The 13,851-nt window shown below is 52.4% G+C and overlaps 1 protein-coding gene across 1 annotated transcript; it reads right to left on the bottom strand.

Annotated features, from left to right (window-relative positions):
• Nucleotides 1-571: 571 nt before the first annotated feature.
• On the bottom strand, nt 572-13,576 carry FCRL6 (Fc receptor like 6). The gene is given in 9 exon segments (XM_065898551.1): nt 572-654; nt 4,400-4,525; nt 4,924-5,117; nt 5,177-5,206; nt 5,251-5,490; nt 5,492-5,561; nt 6,090-6,356; nt 7,999-8,019; nt 13,546-13,576. Coding segments are annotated over 9 exon segments (1,062 nt in total).
• Nucleotides 13,577-13,851: the final 275 nt, after the last annotated feature.

The raw sequence follows: 13,851 nt of genomic DNA, 5'->3' as shown, positions 1-13,851 counted from the left end.
GTGCAGCTTGAATAGGACCCACCTGCTCTCCCACCTCAAGACCCAGAAACACTTATGGAGGGAAGCTAATTAGGGGCTGTTATGGTGATAACTGCCAGTGGGAAGCAGTTATTAATGTGGGATATCCATCTTGGCAGGAGGTGCCTGAACCCTGCAGCAGATTCTAGCAGCTTCCTCAGCCCTGACATTGTTTAAACTAGAGGTTGGCAATCTTTTTCTGTAAAAAAGGTAGTGAATATTTTAGGTTTTGCAAATACCTGGCTCTGTAGTGTGATAGCAGCCACACATGACACATACACAATGCTCTTTACAAAAATACTTGGTGGACCAGACTTGACCCATGGTCAAATTTGCTAACCCTTGGTCTACACCTCCCTCTTGGGGGCTGGGATCCCTTCCTGCTTCCCTCTCCCACCACCAGCTCCATGCACTGGCCCCTTAAGCTCTCCCCAGAAGCCATCTGTTTCCTTCCCCAGATGACTCTGATTCCTGAGACTTGGGCTCATGAGGCCTTCTTTCTCATGACTCCCCTTAAGAGGCCTTTCTCTGCCTTTATGGACAGACACTGGTGCTACTGCAAGTCCTTACCATTGACATACAGTAGGTGTTCCTCTCCACCTGTGGCTGGGGGCAGATTCTGGGGTGGAAGGGGCCCTAGGAGACGCAAAGGCACAATTCACTGAACGCCCTCAGAGAGCAGAGTGGACAGTGGGGACAGAGAGGCTGAGAGAAAGAATGTCAGTTACCTTTAAAAATTGTATAAAATTACCTTTAAAAATTGTATAAAAAATTAAACTAAAAAAAAAGAGAATGCCAGCAGAGGTCGCTGGAGGTCTGAGGCTGGTTTGTTAACGAGGGTTAATTCACAGGTCTGGACACGGTTAACTTTTTTTTTTTGTGGTACGCAGGCCTCTCACTGTTGTGGCCTCTCCCGTTGCGGAGCACAGACTCCGGACGCGCAGGCTCAGCGGCCACGGCTCACGGGCCCAGCCGCTCCGCGGCACGTGGGATCTTCCCGGACCGGGGCACGAACCCGCGTCCCCTGCATTGGCAAGCGGACTCCCAACCACTGCGCCACCAGGGAAGCCCTGGACACGGTTAACTTTTATAGGATGTTTCCTTTGAAAAATACCCCAGAGGAGAGGCTAGCTCCATGGGAATCACAAACTGAGAGGAAGCAGGGTCAGAAAGGATGGGTCACATCCTTGTATCGAAAGGGCTCAGACCCACCAGTCACGCTGCTTTTCAGAAGGAGGAAAAGCTAATAACTTTGACAACATACCACGTGCCAGAAACAGGGCCAGGGAATTCAAACTCAGCGTCTACTTAATAGCAAACCTCCTAACCCAGGGACAAGCACAGAGCTGGATGTCACAAAAGCCCCCCCTACCTAAATCTTCGGTTTCTGAGGTTCTTCACAACCACCTTGCAAAGGTTGATGCTGTGACTTCTGTTTTTTAGATGAGGTGACTGAGGTTGGGAGAGGTGACTTCTTCGAGGTCACACAGAAAGTGGTGGAGACAGAATCTTAATCCAGTGTGTACACTTTTTCTCCACCAGCATGCTGCCTCTGTGAAAGCAGGCGTTTCCAGAACTATAAAAATTAGCTCTTGGGATAGGAATTGGGTCACAGGTGGATGTTGGGTCACCTGGTTCATGCCTGGTGTCCAAGAAATATTCATTAGCTCTAACGGCAAGAAAGCATCAGAGTTGTAAGGTAGCACCTTTGGACATGGCTCCTCCTGTAAAACCAGGAGGGCATTTGTGGAGACTCAGAGAGGCCTCTAATGCTTATTTGTCAAGTCTGTGTTTCTGAGTCTCCATTCGTGAAGAGCTCTGTGAATTTGATGGAACTGTGTTTTATGGGAGGTGTGACAGTGGGAAATGAAATGAACACTTTTAAGCAAACAACCAGAACTTGCACACTTAGGTAACTGCTACTTCGAAGTAGACCTCCTGTATGGTCACATCCTTGTCCTAGTAATTCCATAATTGGTCAAAATGTTTTGAACATTGCCTTCAGAGATACAGTCTGTGGAATATCTTCAGTGGTGGCACATTTGTGTTTGTTGAGGAATGGATATGCTGTCTGGAAATGGTTAAGGGTCTTCTAAAGCTGGGCATGAAGAAAAAAGCTGTTGGACTGTGTTTCTTGCATGGCTATGGAATTGGGCCTGAAGGTGGTTTTCTGAGTGACATTCTAAGGAAGGTTGTGTGCCCCTGAGCTTCTGAGATGATAGGCCCACCACCAGGAGTCTTATTTTCATGAGAGACAGGTTCCTTAACAAAATGGAGCCCAGGTGCTCCCAGACTGGCAGTAGGGGTGGGGTAGAGGAGTGGGAATGGGTGTGGAGGCAAAATCGCCACATGAAGAGGGACGCTCCTTTGTTCCCTGTGAAAGGCATCTTCCTCTTGAAGATCTTTCACCAGTGACTGTTCCTCCACCATCTTGTTTGGGCCTGGGAGGGAGGTGGCTGTACTGTGTTGCTTTGCCTTTAACTCTCTGACCCAGAGGTGAGTGGGCAGAAACACCCATGCTATTGAGACCAGGCTGGCTTTATGACAGGTGCAGAGATGGTAGAATTCACAGATCTTCAGTTCATGGTCCCCTACTCCAGCTGCTTCCTCATCTAACCCTGGGCCTGGCTCCATCTTTCTCCCACTGCACAGGTATACCTTAAAGCAACTCTGGCCTGCCTTCATGAAATCTAGACTCAAGACTAAAGGAAAGGAGAGATGAGAAGTTAGATGGACAAAGGCTGCTAAATTAAAAAGGGGAGAGGAAGTCGGAGCCTGGCTCAAGCCCTCACTGGGGTGCCTGGTGAGGTAGTGGGTCTAGGGCTGGGGAGAGATGCTTTCAGGTATCCTGGCTGATGGTCAGGGAAGACTACTTGGATTGCAGGACTGGGTGGTCTTCCTCAAAGAACAGTCTGGCTTAGCTCTCAGAACTCATCACAAATTCCTTAACTGAGGGAGCTGCAAACTTGAAAAAGCAAATCTAGCTGGAGGTCTATGAGAACAATTACTTTTGCCCTTGGCAAGTGGAAAATAAGAATATTGCCCCCAGGGAGGAAGAAGTAGGTTGATTTGAACTTCTGTAGGTGGATTTGAAGCCCTAGGAATAAACTGGCACCAGATAGCTTTGGCACTGGGAGCCATTCCCTTCAACATAGCCCCAGGCAAACAAGGGTTAGAATAAACTTGTAGTCACCAAAGGTGATTGCTTTGAAAGCCAACATTCATGCTTAATTATCATGACCATGACAGGAAGAAGAGGAGAGTCTGGAATTTCAAAACCAATAGGTGACCTAGAAATGCCATTTATCTGATTGTTTTCACTTATTTCTCCCTATAGAATTCTCTCCCTATAGAATTTCTCTTATCTGAATTTTAGCTAAACTTTTGGCCTCTCACTGCTGTGGCCTCTCCCGCTGCAGAGCACAGGCTCTGGATGCACAGGTTCAGCGGCCATGGCTCACAGGCCCAGCAACTCCGCGGCATGTGGGGTCTTCCCGGACCGGGGCACGAACCCATGTCCCCTGCATCGGCAGGCGGACTCTCAACCACTGCGCCACCAGGGAAGCCCTTAGCTAAACTTTTTATGACTCTGATCAGAGGAATTACAGAATGGATAACAGGAGCAAAGGCAGTTTGGGAACCTGCCGGGGTGATGTGCTCAGAACAGAATGAGGATGTACTGAGCACCCACTCAGTGCCAGGCTACTACATCAGGTATGAGACAGATGTCACCTCACTAACTCAGACCTTACAACATCCCAAGAGGGAGACATTTCGTGAAACTTGAAAGGAGCTGGCCCAAGGTTACTGACTTAGCAAATAGCAGTGCTGGGACCGGGCTATTCCCCAGTGCTCTCCACCACACTTCCTTCCTGATGAGTTGACAGCCATGGACTCTCACCCAGGGCACAGAAGTGTGTATGCGTGAGCACACATGTGCACTGGAGTTCTCACGTCTTCTTTCTCCTCCGCTAAGCAGACCGGAGCTCTGCTGACTTTAACGAGAGGACTGGAGGCCTTGGGTTTGTTCAGTATATTCACAGCCACAGACTGTCTTCCAAATGTGAAGGACGTTGATCTGCACCTCGTCTGGCTTGTAAGAAATCCTGTTTGTGCCTTTATTCATGCCCCAGTGGGCAGGACTGTGTCTGTGCGCTCTCTGGGTGATTGGGCGTGTGAGACACTGTGTCTGTGTGTGTGAGCTCTGGAAGCTGTAAGTGTCCCTCCTGGGGCCCCTTTGTATAACGTGTGAAGAGAAGTCCCTCCTCCTCCCAATACCCAGAAGTAAGCAGTTGGTCCTGTCAGCCTCTGGCTTTCCAATGGCTGGGCTGTACCTGGCATAGGGATTCAGCAAACAAGAAAGCCAGAAAGAGTTACTGACCGGTTTTTCTCCGGGGTCTGAAATACCCTAGAAGTGCAGCAGCAATGACCACCATGCCAAGCAGGTTTGCAGGCAGCCAGGGAACCAGCCAGTTGATGCTAGTGGGGGCAGATAAGACCCGAGGACCTGGGGGGTGAGTAGGGGTGACCATGAGCATTGAGGATGAAATTAACAAATGCACCCCAGACTGGCACAGGAGAGACAGGGTGGTTGGCATTAGTGGGAACCACCTGGCCTGAAGGAGCCTTGCCAGTGGGAATGAGGGACAGATCAAAGGATGTCAACATGGATGGGCAATTCCATGGAAGACCATGTGGCCCTCCCTCCATGGTGCCTCTCACTCTCTGTGGACTTCATTGTTTCCCTGCCAGGTTCAGTGGACAGATGCTCCAAGCGGGGTCCATGCTCAGGCAGTCATGCAGTGCCTACTCTGTACCCAGCATGGCGCGAGGAACACAGAGGAGTGAGATCTGACCCTGGCCAGCTTGCTGGGGCTCACAGCCCAGTTGGGGGACAAGACCTACCATCCACGGAGAGTGTCTCAGCCTTGCTTGTCTCTTTGGAGACACTGTTCTCAGCCTCGCAGGTGTAGTCCCCAGCATCCTGCTCTGACATCACCGGGAAGAGGAAGGAGACGGCTCCACCATGGGGAGCCACGTGGTTCCGCAGGGTGTCCCCATTGAGGTAGAATGAGGATCGGAGGGGAGGAGCTCCACAACTCGGCTGGGGGGTCTCAAGGTGAGCAGAGGACGGGACACAGGAACCGGGGAAGCACACAGTTTGGAAGGGTCAGCGGGACCCCCCAGGCTCCTCCCTTAGGAACCCCTCCCCACATTCCCAGGGGGCCCCACTGCCCAGGCCCCTGGGGAGGGTCTCCCTGTCCTCCCCTCACCCTGACCTCCAGCTGGGGACTCTGTTTCTGGACCCAGCCACCCTCAAGGGCCGCCTCGCACCAGTAAAGCCCGGAGTCTCCCTCCTCGGCTGCTGGGATGCAGAGTTCTGGGTGGAGGCTCCTGTCCTGCAGGGTGTGGCCCTCCTTGTGCAAGGAGAAGAGGAGCTGCCAGGCTGACCTCTGGCTCCCCTCACGGGGGAGTGGGCTCCAGGCTCCCACCACGGAGCTCACGAGAGGGGTGGGCTCTCAGCACAGGAGGCAGGAACAGCTCTGGGATGAGGCAGCCTGCAGCTCAGGAGGGGTGTCCTGGACAGCGAGGCCCCTGGAGTCTGAGGTGAGGTCTGAGCTTCGGCACATCCCACGTCCTGCCCTGTGCCCGTGGGAAGTGCTGTCACTGTCTCCCAGCACCTGGCCTCTCATCCCACACACCAGCTCTGAACCGACTCCCACAGCCCTGAGCCCCTCTGGGGTCCCAGGAGGCCAGAGACAGAAGGGCCTTAAAGGTCACCTAGTGCCCAGAGGAGAAGGGTCTGGCTCAGGGTCTCAAGGGGGGAGCATCAGGGCTGGTCCTTCCCTTTCCCCACAGGGCATCTTCCCCCCCTTCCCTGGCTCCAGACATGCCCCATGGCAGGGCAGGGCATGTGGACAGCATCCTGGACATCTCAGGACCCTGCAGATTGGCCCAGCATCAGGGGAAGCCAGAGAGAGGGGCGCTGCCCAGAGCGCTGCTGACCTGTAAGACCAGATCCCTGAGCAGCACCCTTCCCGCTCCCCCCAGTCCCCCAAGTTGTGACTCACCTTGGACTTGAACCATGACAGTCCTTGAGGTTTGTCTGCCCACATATTGCATGTATGTCACCTGTCCAGTGCAGCTGTACCAGCCACTGCTGTTCACTGTTGCTGTTCCCATGGACAGAGGCTGGTTGTCCTTAGAGAGATGGAGGAATTTTCCGTCCCTGTAGAATTTCACCTGGGACAGTGCTGCCTTCCTCCTTCCCCAGCATCGCAGAGTCAGGATATCCCCTTCAAACACGGGGTCTGGCTGCACTTGGAGGCTCAGCCAGGCTGTGAGACACGGGAACAGGGCCACCCTGGAGCTGCAGGTCCCTCAGTCCATTTTCTCCCTCTGTCCCCCAGCCTAATGCCTCCCGCAGCCCTCCCCCGCACCCCTCCCTGGGATGGAGGCTCCTGGTCAGCTCCTTCACAGCTGTCACTGTCTCCCAGACCTTCATGCCAGACCACGGCAGGGCTTCTGCTTTCCTGCACCCCTCCTTCCTCTCTCCTTCCTCTGCCCTTCTCCTCTATTCCCCCCTCCCCTCCCCTCCTCTCCCTGTGCCTTCTCTCTGGCCTCTTTCCCTCCTACCCTCCTTGTCTCCTTTTTTTGTTTGTTTGTTTGGCCGTGACCAGAGATCTAACCCGTGCCCCCTGCAGTGGAAGCGCGGAGCCTTAACCGCTGGACCTCCAGGGAAGTCCCCCTCCTTGTCTCCTTTCATACTGCATTTTCCTCCGCCACCTGAGTGGCCACCTCAAGCCTGAGTCAAGTTGGATTCCTTTCGTCTATTGTTCTGCTTCATTCCTCCTTATTAGATTCTCACTCCCCTAGATTGGTTTCTTTTCCTCTGGTGACTCCAGTACAGCTCTTTCTTCAGCGTCCACCTCTAATGGTAGCTGCACCCCTGTCCACCAGAGAGGAGCTGGAGGGGTGGGTGTTGGATGTGCCACGGCCTGGGCTCACTCCCTCCTGCTTCCCTCATCAGGCTTCCCCAGGCCCAGCCTCCATCGGCACTCCCAGCGGTGAGGTTCATTTCCACCACAGTCATGGTGAAGGATCTGTCATTTCTGTCCTCATTTCTAAAATGCATTTTATGTCCTGACATGGACAAGAGAAGAGCTCCTGGGGACCCAGCATCACCTGCAGGGCAATCCCAGGCTGGCCTGGCCCCAGGACATACTCCTTTGATCCCAGACAGCCTCAGAAGCCTGGGAGCAGTGATGAGTAATCAGATAGGGAGCCCTGAGGAGAGTCCCAGAACATCCTGCCTTTGCCTGGACCCGCCTGGATCCCTAGAACCCATTCCCCTCCCCCTAGACTAGGTAACGATGCTCACGGCACAGCTGAATATTGGGTCTTGCTTCCTTGGCTACTCTTTCTAGCATCACTGACTACTGGTTTAGATTTCCCTCCCTGGCGTACACAGAACGTGTCCTTGGAGGTCAAGATGTTTCTAGGCCAGAGTTTTCACCTACTTGACAGAGGCTCCATGGAGTTCAGTGGGACAGGATGGGTGGGAGGGCAAAGGTAGCCAAGAGAGAAAGAAGGAAGATCCACAGAGAAAGATGCCTGCTTCTTTGAACATTAGAGGGATGGAAGGGAGTCCAGAGCCTTGATGAATGGAGGTTACAGGAGCTCCAGAGCCACACTGAGAGGAGGAGATTGAAGCCATTGTTACTTGTAAGGGAGCCAGATAGTGGCCTAGAGCCATTCTTCTGGGACTTGAGTCACCCTATAACTATTCTCAGCCTGAGAGACTGGAGTGCTGGGTGTCTCCTCTTCCTGGGCATTAGTGAAGACTCCTGAGGAAGAAGCCTAGGCAGGTGCTGCTCTGAAGATGTTTCTGGAGGACCCAATGGCCCTGACTTTCCCCTGTCCATTAAGTTTTGGCCCAGAGACACACTTGGAAATGAAAGAGACATAGACAAGACTCACCAGTTTTCCCTACACAGGGAACTGCAAGAGAACAAAGTGATAGAATTCGATTAAGTAGCAGAAAAAGCTTTCTGACAAGGAGGACTGTCACCTTATAAATGGGTGCTAACATCCATTCAACCAGTCAACCACCCAGCCCCCTAAGCACCTGTCTAAGTCGCCCAACTGCTTAGTCACCCAGCCCCTCAACAACCAGCCACCCAACTATCTAACCACTTAACCACCCAGTCACCCAGACATCCAGCCACCCCGCCACTCAGCCACTCAACTTTTACGGTGGACCTGCTGCCTAGAATCCTTTACCCTATCTCAGTTCAAATGCCACCTCCTTAAACAGGTCTTGCTGGGGGTCCCCAGTCAAAAGAATTCTCTTCCATCACTATCACAATACCCTATTGTATTATCATCAGAGCACTTATCGTTTGAAATTATCTTATCATTAAATTGCCTACTTGTTATCACCTGTCTCCCTCTGTCTAGAATGTAAGCCCCATGAGAGCACGTACTCTGCCTGTCTTGTTCACTGCCGTGTTACCTATGCCTAGTGCCTGTGCCTGGATCATGGTCTGTGTTTAATAAGCATATACTGAATAGATGCATGAATGCTTTCCTTTGTGCCCACTCATGCGGGGCAGGGAACAAAAATAGAAAACAGGGCTTCCCTGGTGGTGCAGTGGTTGAGAGTCCGCCTGCCGATGCAGGGGACGCGGGTTCGTGCCCCAGTCCGGGAAGATCCCACATGCCGCGGAGCGGCTGGGCCCGTGAGCCATGGCCGCTGAGCCTGCGCGTCCGGAGCCTGTGCTCCGCAACGGGAGAGGCCACAACAGTGAGAGGCCCGCGTACTGCAAAAAGAAAACAAAAACAAAAAATAGAAAACATAGGACTAGATTCTTACGCTAATGTGCTGAGGGTCCAATTTACACCTACAGAAGAACTCAGACAGCAAAGGCAGGACCTGATTCCTGTGGTCCATCTGTCCACAGAGTTCTGGGGAATAGCGTATGGGAGTGATCAGAGGAAAGAGGTGAGATTTCCCTGGAGGAGTAATCATTAAAAGGTCGTGGGACATGGACGGGCAGCTCGGACGGATAAGAGAAGTATCAGCGGGCCAGCGCATCACACACCGTGTTGCACCTTGTATGCATTGCACTAATGCTTCTAGAGGAACCAATGTTTGAGGAGAACAGGTGGCCAGGAAAGAGAGGCCAAACCACAAAATGATGACAGATGAAGTGAGGCAGGTGTGATCAGTCCAAGGGTTGGAGGACCCTAAACTGAGGGGCACAGTTGGATATAAAGCAGTGGAGCGTATTCTGGGCTTTGGGGCGAGGGGTGAAATGATGAATGGTGTAGGGCTGAGTGCAGTCAGTCCAGCCTGTTCCCAGGCATTTACCTGTGCCCTTCATTGTTGGGTGCTGTGCAGAACCCTGAGAAATGCAAGAATGGCCTTGGAGGGGGTGGGTGAAGACCCCCTCAGCAGATGTTTGGGATGTTCATTCACAGGCTGTCATCCTTGCTGTCCACGTGACCTGGGACACATTCTCTACATACTCAGGTTAGCTCACCTGCAGGTTCTCAGTGTGCAGAATCTCTTTCTTACCATCCCTCCATCCCTCCATGTCTAAACACATCTTCTTTGAGCTTGGTGTAGTGGAGAGCATGCAGGCTTTGGAACCAGATGACCTGGACTAGACTCATGAATCCATCTCTTTCTATGTGACCTTGGACAAGTTGTTTAAAGTTCAAGAGCCTCCAGTTCCTGGTTCTGTCTGTATAACAGAAAAGATAATAGTCATTTTTCCCTTACAGAGTAGTTACATAGATTGTATCAACCCTCTGCCTGGGAAGGTGGTTACTACATTGACTGAAAGCAGAAAGAAGGCCTGACCTCAGAGTGACTAAGTCAGACCTTGCTGGGTAGTGATGCCTCCCCTTCCTTTCTCTTCTCCCCTGGAAAACGATTTTGCAGCTACAAAGCGAGGAACAGACAGGGTTGAGGGGACTGACGCCTATAACAAGAGAGAAGGCATCCAGGGAGCATAGGCACTTCAAATGAGCTCGTGTCCCCAGATCCTGATGACTTGCTGTCCAGGGCACTGCAAGACCTTGGGGCTGTGACTGCAGGACCAATGTGTATAATCAAGACAGCCGCCAACTGGGGACAGAGTGGGCAACACCTCCCTACAGCAGTTCCTATAAAGAAGACCGGAGGGCCTCAGTGAACTGCAGGCTGAAGATGAGGTGACAGCGTGATGAGATAAGGCTGAGAGCTATTGTCACGCTAAGTAACACAACAGAGTCCCGAATGATGCAGGGAGCAGCCCCACTGAACTCGGCACTCAGGCCACTATGGGAGGGATGAGAAAGCCCAGCTCCTGGCCCACTGACAAAGCCCTCAAGATCAAGCAGACTAGGACAATGAACAGAGTCTAGAAAGCATTTCCTATTAGAGGGATTGGGAGACATTTATCTGAGAAAGACGGGAGAGAGTACACAGGGATACACAGTGGCCTTCAAATACTTGATGGCTAAGCTTAAAAGAAGGGAGAGACTTGTTACTTCATAGGGCAGAAGTGGAACCAATTCACGGAAGTTAGATCAGAGAGGCAGGTTTCAGTTCAACATGAGGAACTATGTCACGGTCGAGTTCTACCACATGGGGAACATGTTGCTTTGCCAAGCTGTGGCTGCCATGCAGCTGGGAGGGTCGTGTGTCACAGACGCTGTGTTTGCACATGGGGGGTGGGTTCCAGTATTGAGAGTGAAACTGGCTAATGCCCAGCTCAGAGGAAGATCTAGGTTCATCTCCTAAACTTTAAAAACATCTTTAACGTACAGCCATGTACCAGCATGTTCAATGTCAGGGCTTCTAGCCTCTTGAATCCCTGATAACCAATACTAATAATAGGCACCATTTATTGTGTGACCATGTCCTGCCAGACACTTTAAATGAATTTTATTTTCTAGTTTTACCTGATTAGAATCCAACTATACCCAGACTAGAGGTAGTGAGGTAGAATGGAGAAAGCACGGGGTTTGACATCATATGAACTTGGGTTTGCATTGTTACCAGGGTAATTTTGCTCTTGTTAGCAGCGTAATTCTTTTTTTTTTTTTTTTTTTTTTTTTGCAGTACGCGGGCCTCTCACTGTTGTGGTTTCTCCCGTTGCGGAGCACAGGCTCCGGACGCGCAGGCTCAGCGGCCATGGCTTACGGGCCCAGCCACTCCGCGGCATGTGGGATCTTCCCGGACCAGGGCACGAACCCGCGTCCCCTGCATCGGCAGGCGGACTCTCAACCACTGCGCCACCAGGGAAGCCCTAGCAGCGTAATTCTTAAACATTTTTGAACCTCAGCTTCCTCAACTGTTTAATAGAGATAAAAAAAACCCCTGCCCTATAACGTCCTGAAGGTTAGATGAGATAATGTATGTACTACAAAGCAGGTATTCAGTGTTTTGTTTTCTCTGTCTCTCTGTCCACATCTGAGAGGAAATAGCAGCTCTACCTTTATGGTAACTCCATTCTTACACATTTAGCCATGGGGTCTGAATCTTAGGCTGGCTTTCTGGGGTCCTGAGCATCAGGTGTGACTCAGTTCTGCCTGGGTTCCCCATACTCTGTCCACTAGTCAGCCAGTCACTGACTCTCCCTCCTTCTTCCTTTGCTCTCTCCCATCCAGATCCTGGGGTACACGCTGGGAAGCTCTTAGACTTTATCTAGTCAAGTCCAAGGGCTGTTCCTTTCACAAGGAAGTGATTTGCCCTTGGCAACCTCTCCTCTGGGGTGTATCCGGGCACGAGGCCATCCTGTCCCTGCACTAACGTGAGCACTGACCTTCTCAGTTGTCCAAACAGCCACTCATAGAACACACAGGGCAACACGGTGATGTCGGGGAAGGAAGAGCCCTGAGTGAAACAGGTGTTTTCTTCCCAGGGGATAAACGCCCACAAACTCTGTCTAGGAAGCAAGTGTATTTAGGAATGGTTTTGCCTTTCTGGTTCAATGAAAACAAACAAATTTCTGGGACCAAGTTTAAAACAAAATGTGAGTCAACTCAGAAACCGTAAAGCACTATGTGCCCAGACTTGTTTCTTTTAAGTGTAGCAGGGGGACAGTAGATGAGCCTGAGCCGAGCCTGAGCCGAGCCTGAGCCGAGCCTGAGCTGAGCCTGGGGGAGCCTGAGCCGAGCGTGAGCCGAGCGTTAGCCGAGCCTGGGCCGAGCCTGGGCCGAGCCTGGGCCGAGCCTGAGCTGAGCCTGGGCCGAGCCTGGGCCGAGCCTGAGCCGAGCCTGTGGGAGCCTGAGCCGAGCGTGAGACGAGCCTGAGCCGAGCCTGAGCTGAGCCTGGGCCGAGCCTGGGGGAGCCTGAGCCGAGCCTGGGCCGAGCCTGAGCCGAGCCTGTGGGAGCCTGAGCCGAGCGTGAGACGAGCCTGAGCCGAGCCTGAGCTGAGCCTGGGCCGAGCCTGGGGGAGCCTGAGCCGAGCGTGAGCCGAGCGTGAGCCGAGCCTGAGCCGAGCCTGGGCCGAGCCTGGGCCGAGCCTGGGCCGAGCCTGAGCCGAGCCTGGGCCGAGCCTGGGGGAGCCGAGTAACTCACCCCAGAACAATCCTCTGCCTGGAGACCAGTCCCTGCAGTCACTGGCAGGGGTGACTTGCCCCGGGGTGCTCAGAGCGAGGACAGTGGTATAGATTCAGAAGAATGGAATTGAACCTTCATATCGGTCCCCATGGACCAGTCAGACCCAAATCAGCACACCCCCGCCACCCTCCACAATAGAGAGAGGGTGTAGGCAGAAGAAGAATGGTCGGTTTGAAGGGGGCTTTGGACACTTAGAGCATAAACCTCTTGACCAGGTGTGAAGCCCAGTCATTGGTGACTGGTTCTAAGAAAAAGCTGAGGCTTTGGGGCATCCCTGGTGGCGCAGTGTTTGCGAGTCTGCCTGCCGATGCAGGGGACGTGGGTTCGTGCCCCGGTCGAGGAAGATCCTACATGCCGTGGAGTGCCTGGGCCCGTGAGCCATGGCTGCTGAGCCTGCGCGCCCGGAGCCAAAAAAACTGAGGCCTTATAAAAACATATCTCCTTATAAAACCCCATGTTTTGCTCCTGTTGCTGACAGAAATGCAAGGAACTGCTTTTTTCCCATTTCCCAGATCTCTTCTCTTACATTCTGGCAGCCTCCTTCCCTTCTATAATATCGTTTTCTTTTCAAGATAGCCCTGATGGATATTTTAACACGATTTCACAGGGTAAAAGTGTCATTGGGTCTCAGCATGTGATTTTCTGCCTCCCTAAATTAGCTCTGATACATCGAAGGGCTGCCCTTCCAGGAGCCAGGAAAATGGGATAGGAAACACCAGGACTCCCCCACGTCTCCATGCCCATCACTCTCATCCCCATCACTCTCAAGCACGCCCATGTGCACGCACTTGTCTCAACCTCCAGCCATAAACCCACTTGAACTAGGAAAGGTGAAATAAGGAACTTCGCGTCTTAGGAACGACTCACAGTCTTTGGTGCCCAGAAGAGGATGCTGGCACTTGGTGACTTACCGAAGGGCAGCTCAACTGTCCAGAGCAGCATGGGGCCTGGCCTGGCGTGGAGGAGGGAACCCGGGGCAGACTGAAGGCCGGGGTGAGACTGGGAGGGACAGCATCTAGGCCACAGGCACAGGGGTGGGTGGGTGGCCCCCTCTGACATGGGTGTTGTTAGTGCTTGATAATCTAAATACGGGAAGTGGGGAAGAAATTTTAAAAGCTCAAATTGGTATTTCTTCTTTGGTAGAAGGAGTGTTACACCAATGAATTTTCTTGACCGTAAAGCATAAAGGAGTCAGGTAAGCGACAAGCAAGCACTTT

Source organism: Phocoena phocoena, chromosome 1, assembly GCF_963924675.1.
Source record: "Phocoena phocoena chromosome 1, mPhoPho1.1, whole genome shotgun sequence".
Classification (NCBI taxonomy): Eukaryota; Metazoa; Chordata; class Mammalia; order Artiodactyla; family Phocoenidae; genus Phocoena; species Phocoena phocoena.
Note: the sequence above shows the minus strand (reverse complement) of the source record. Positions and strands in the feature narration are given on the sequence as shown.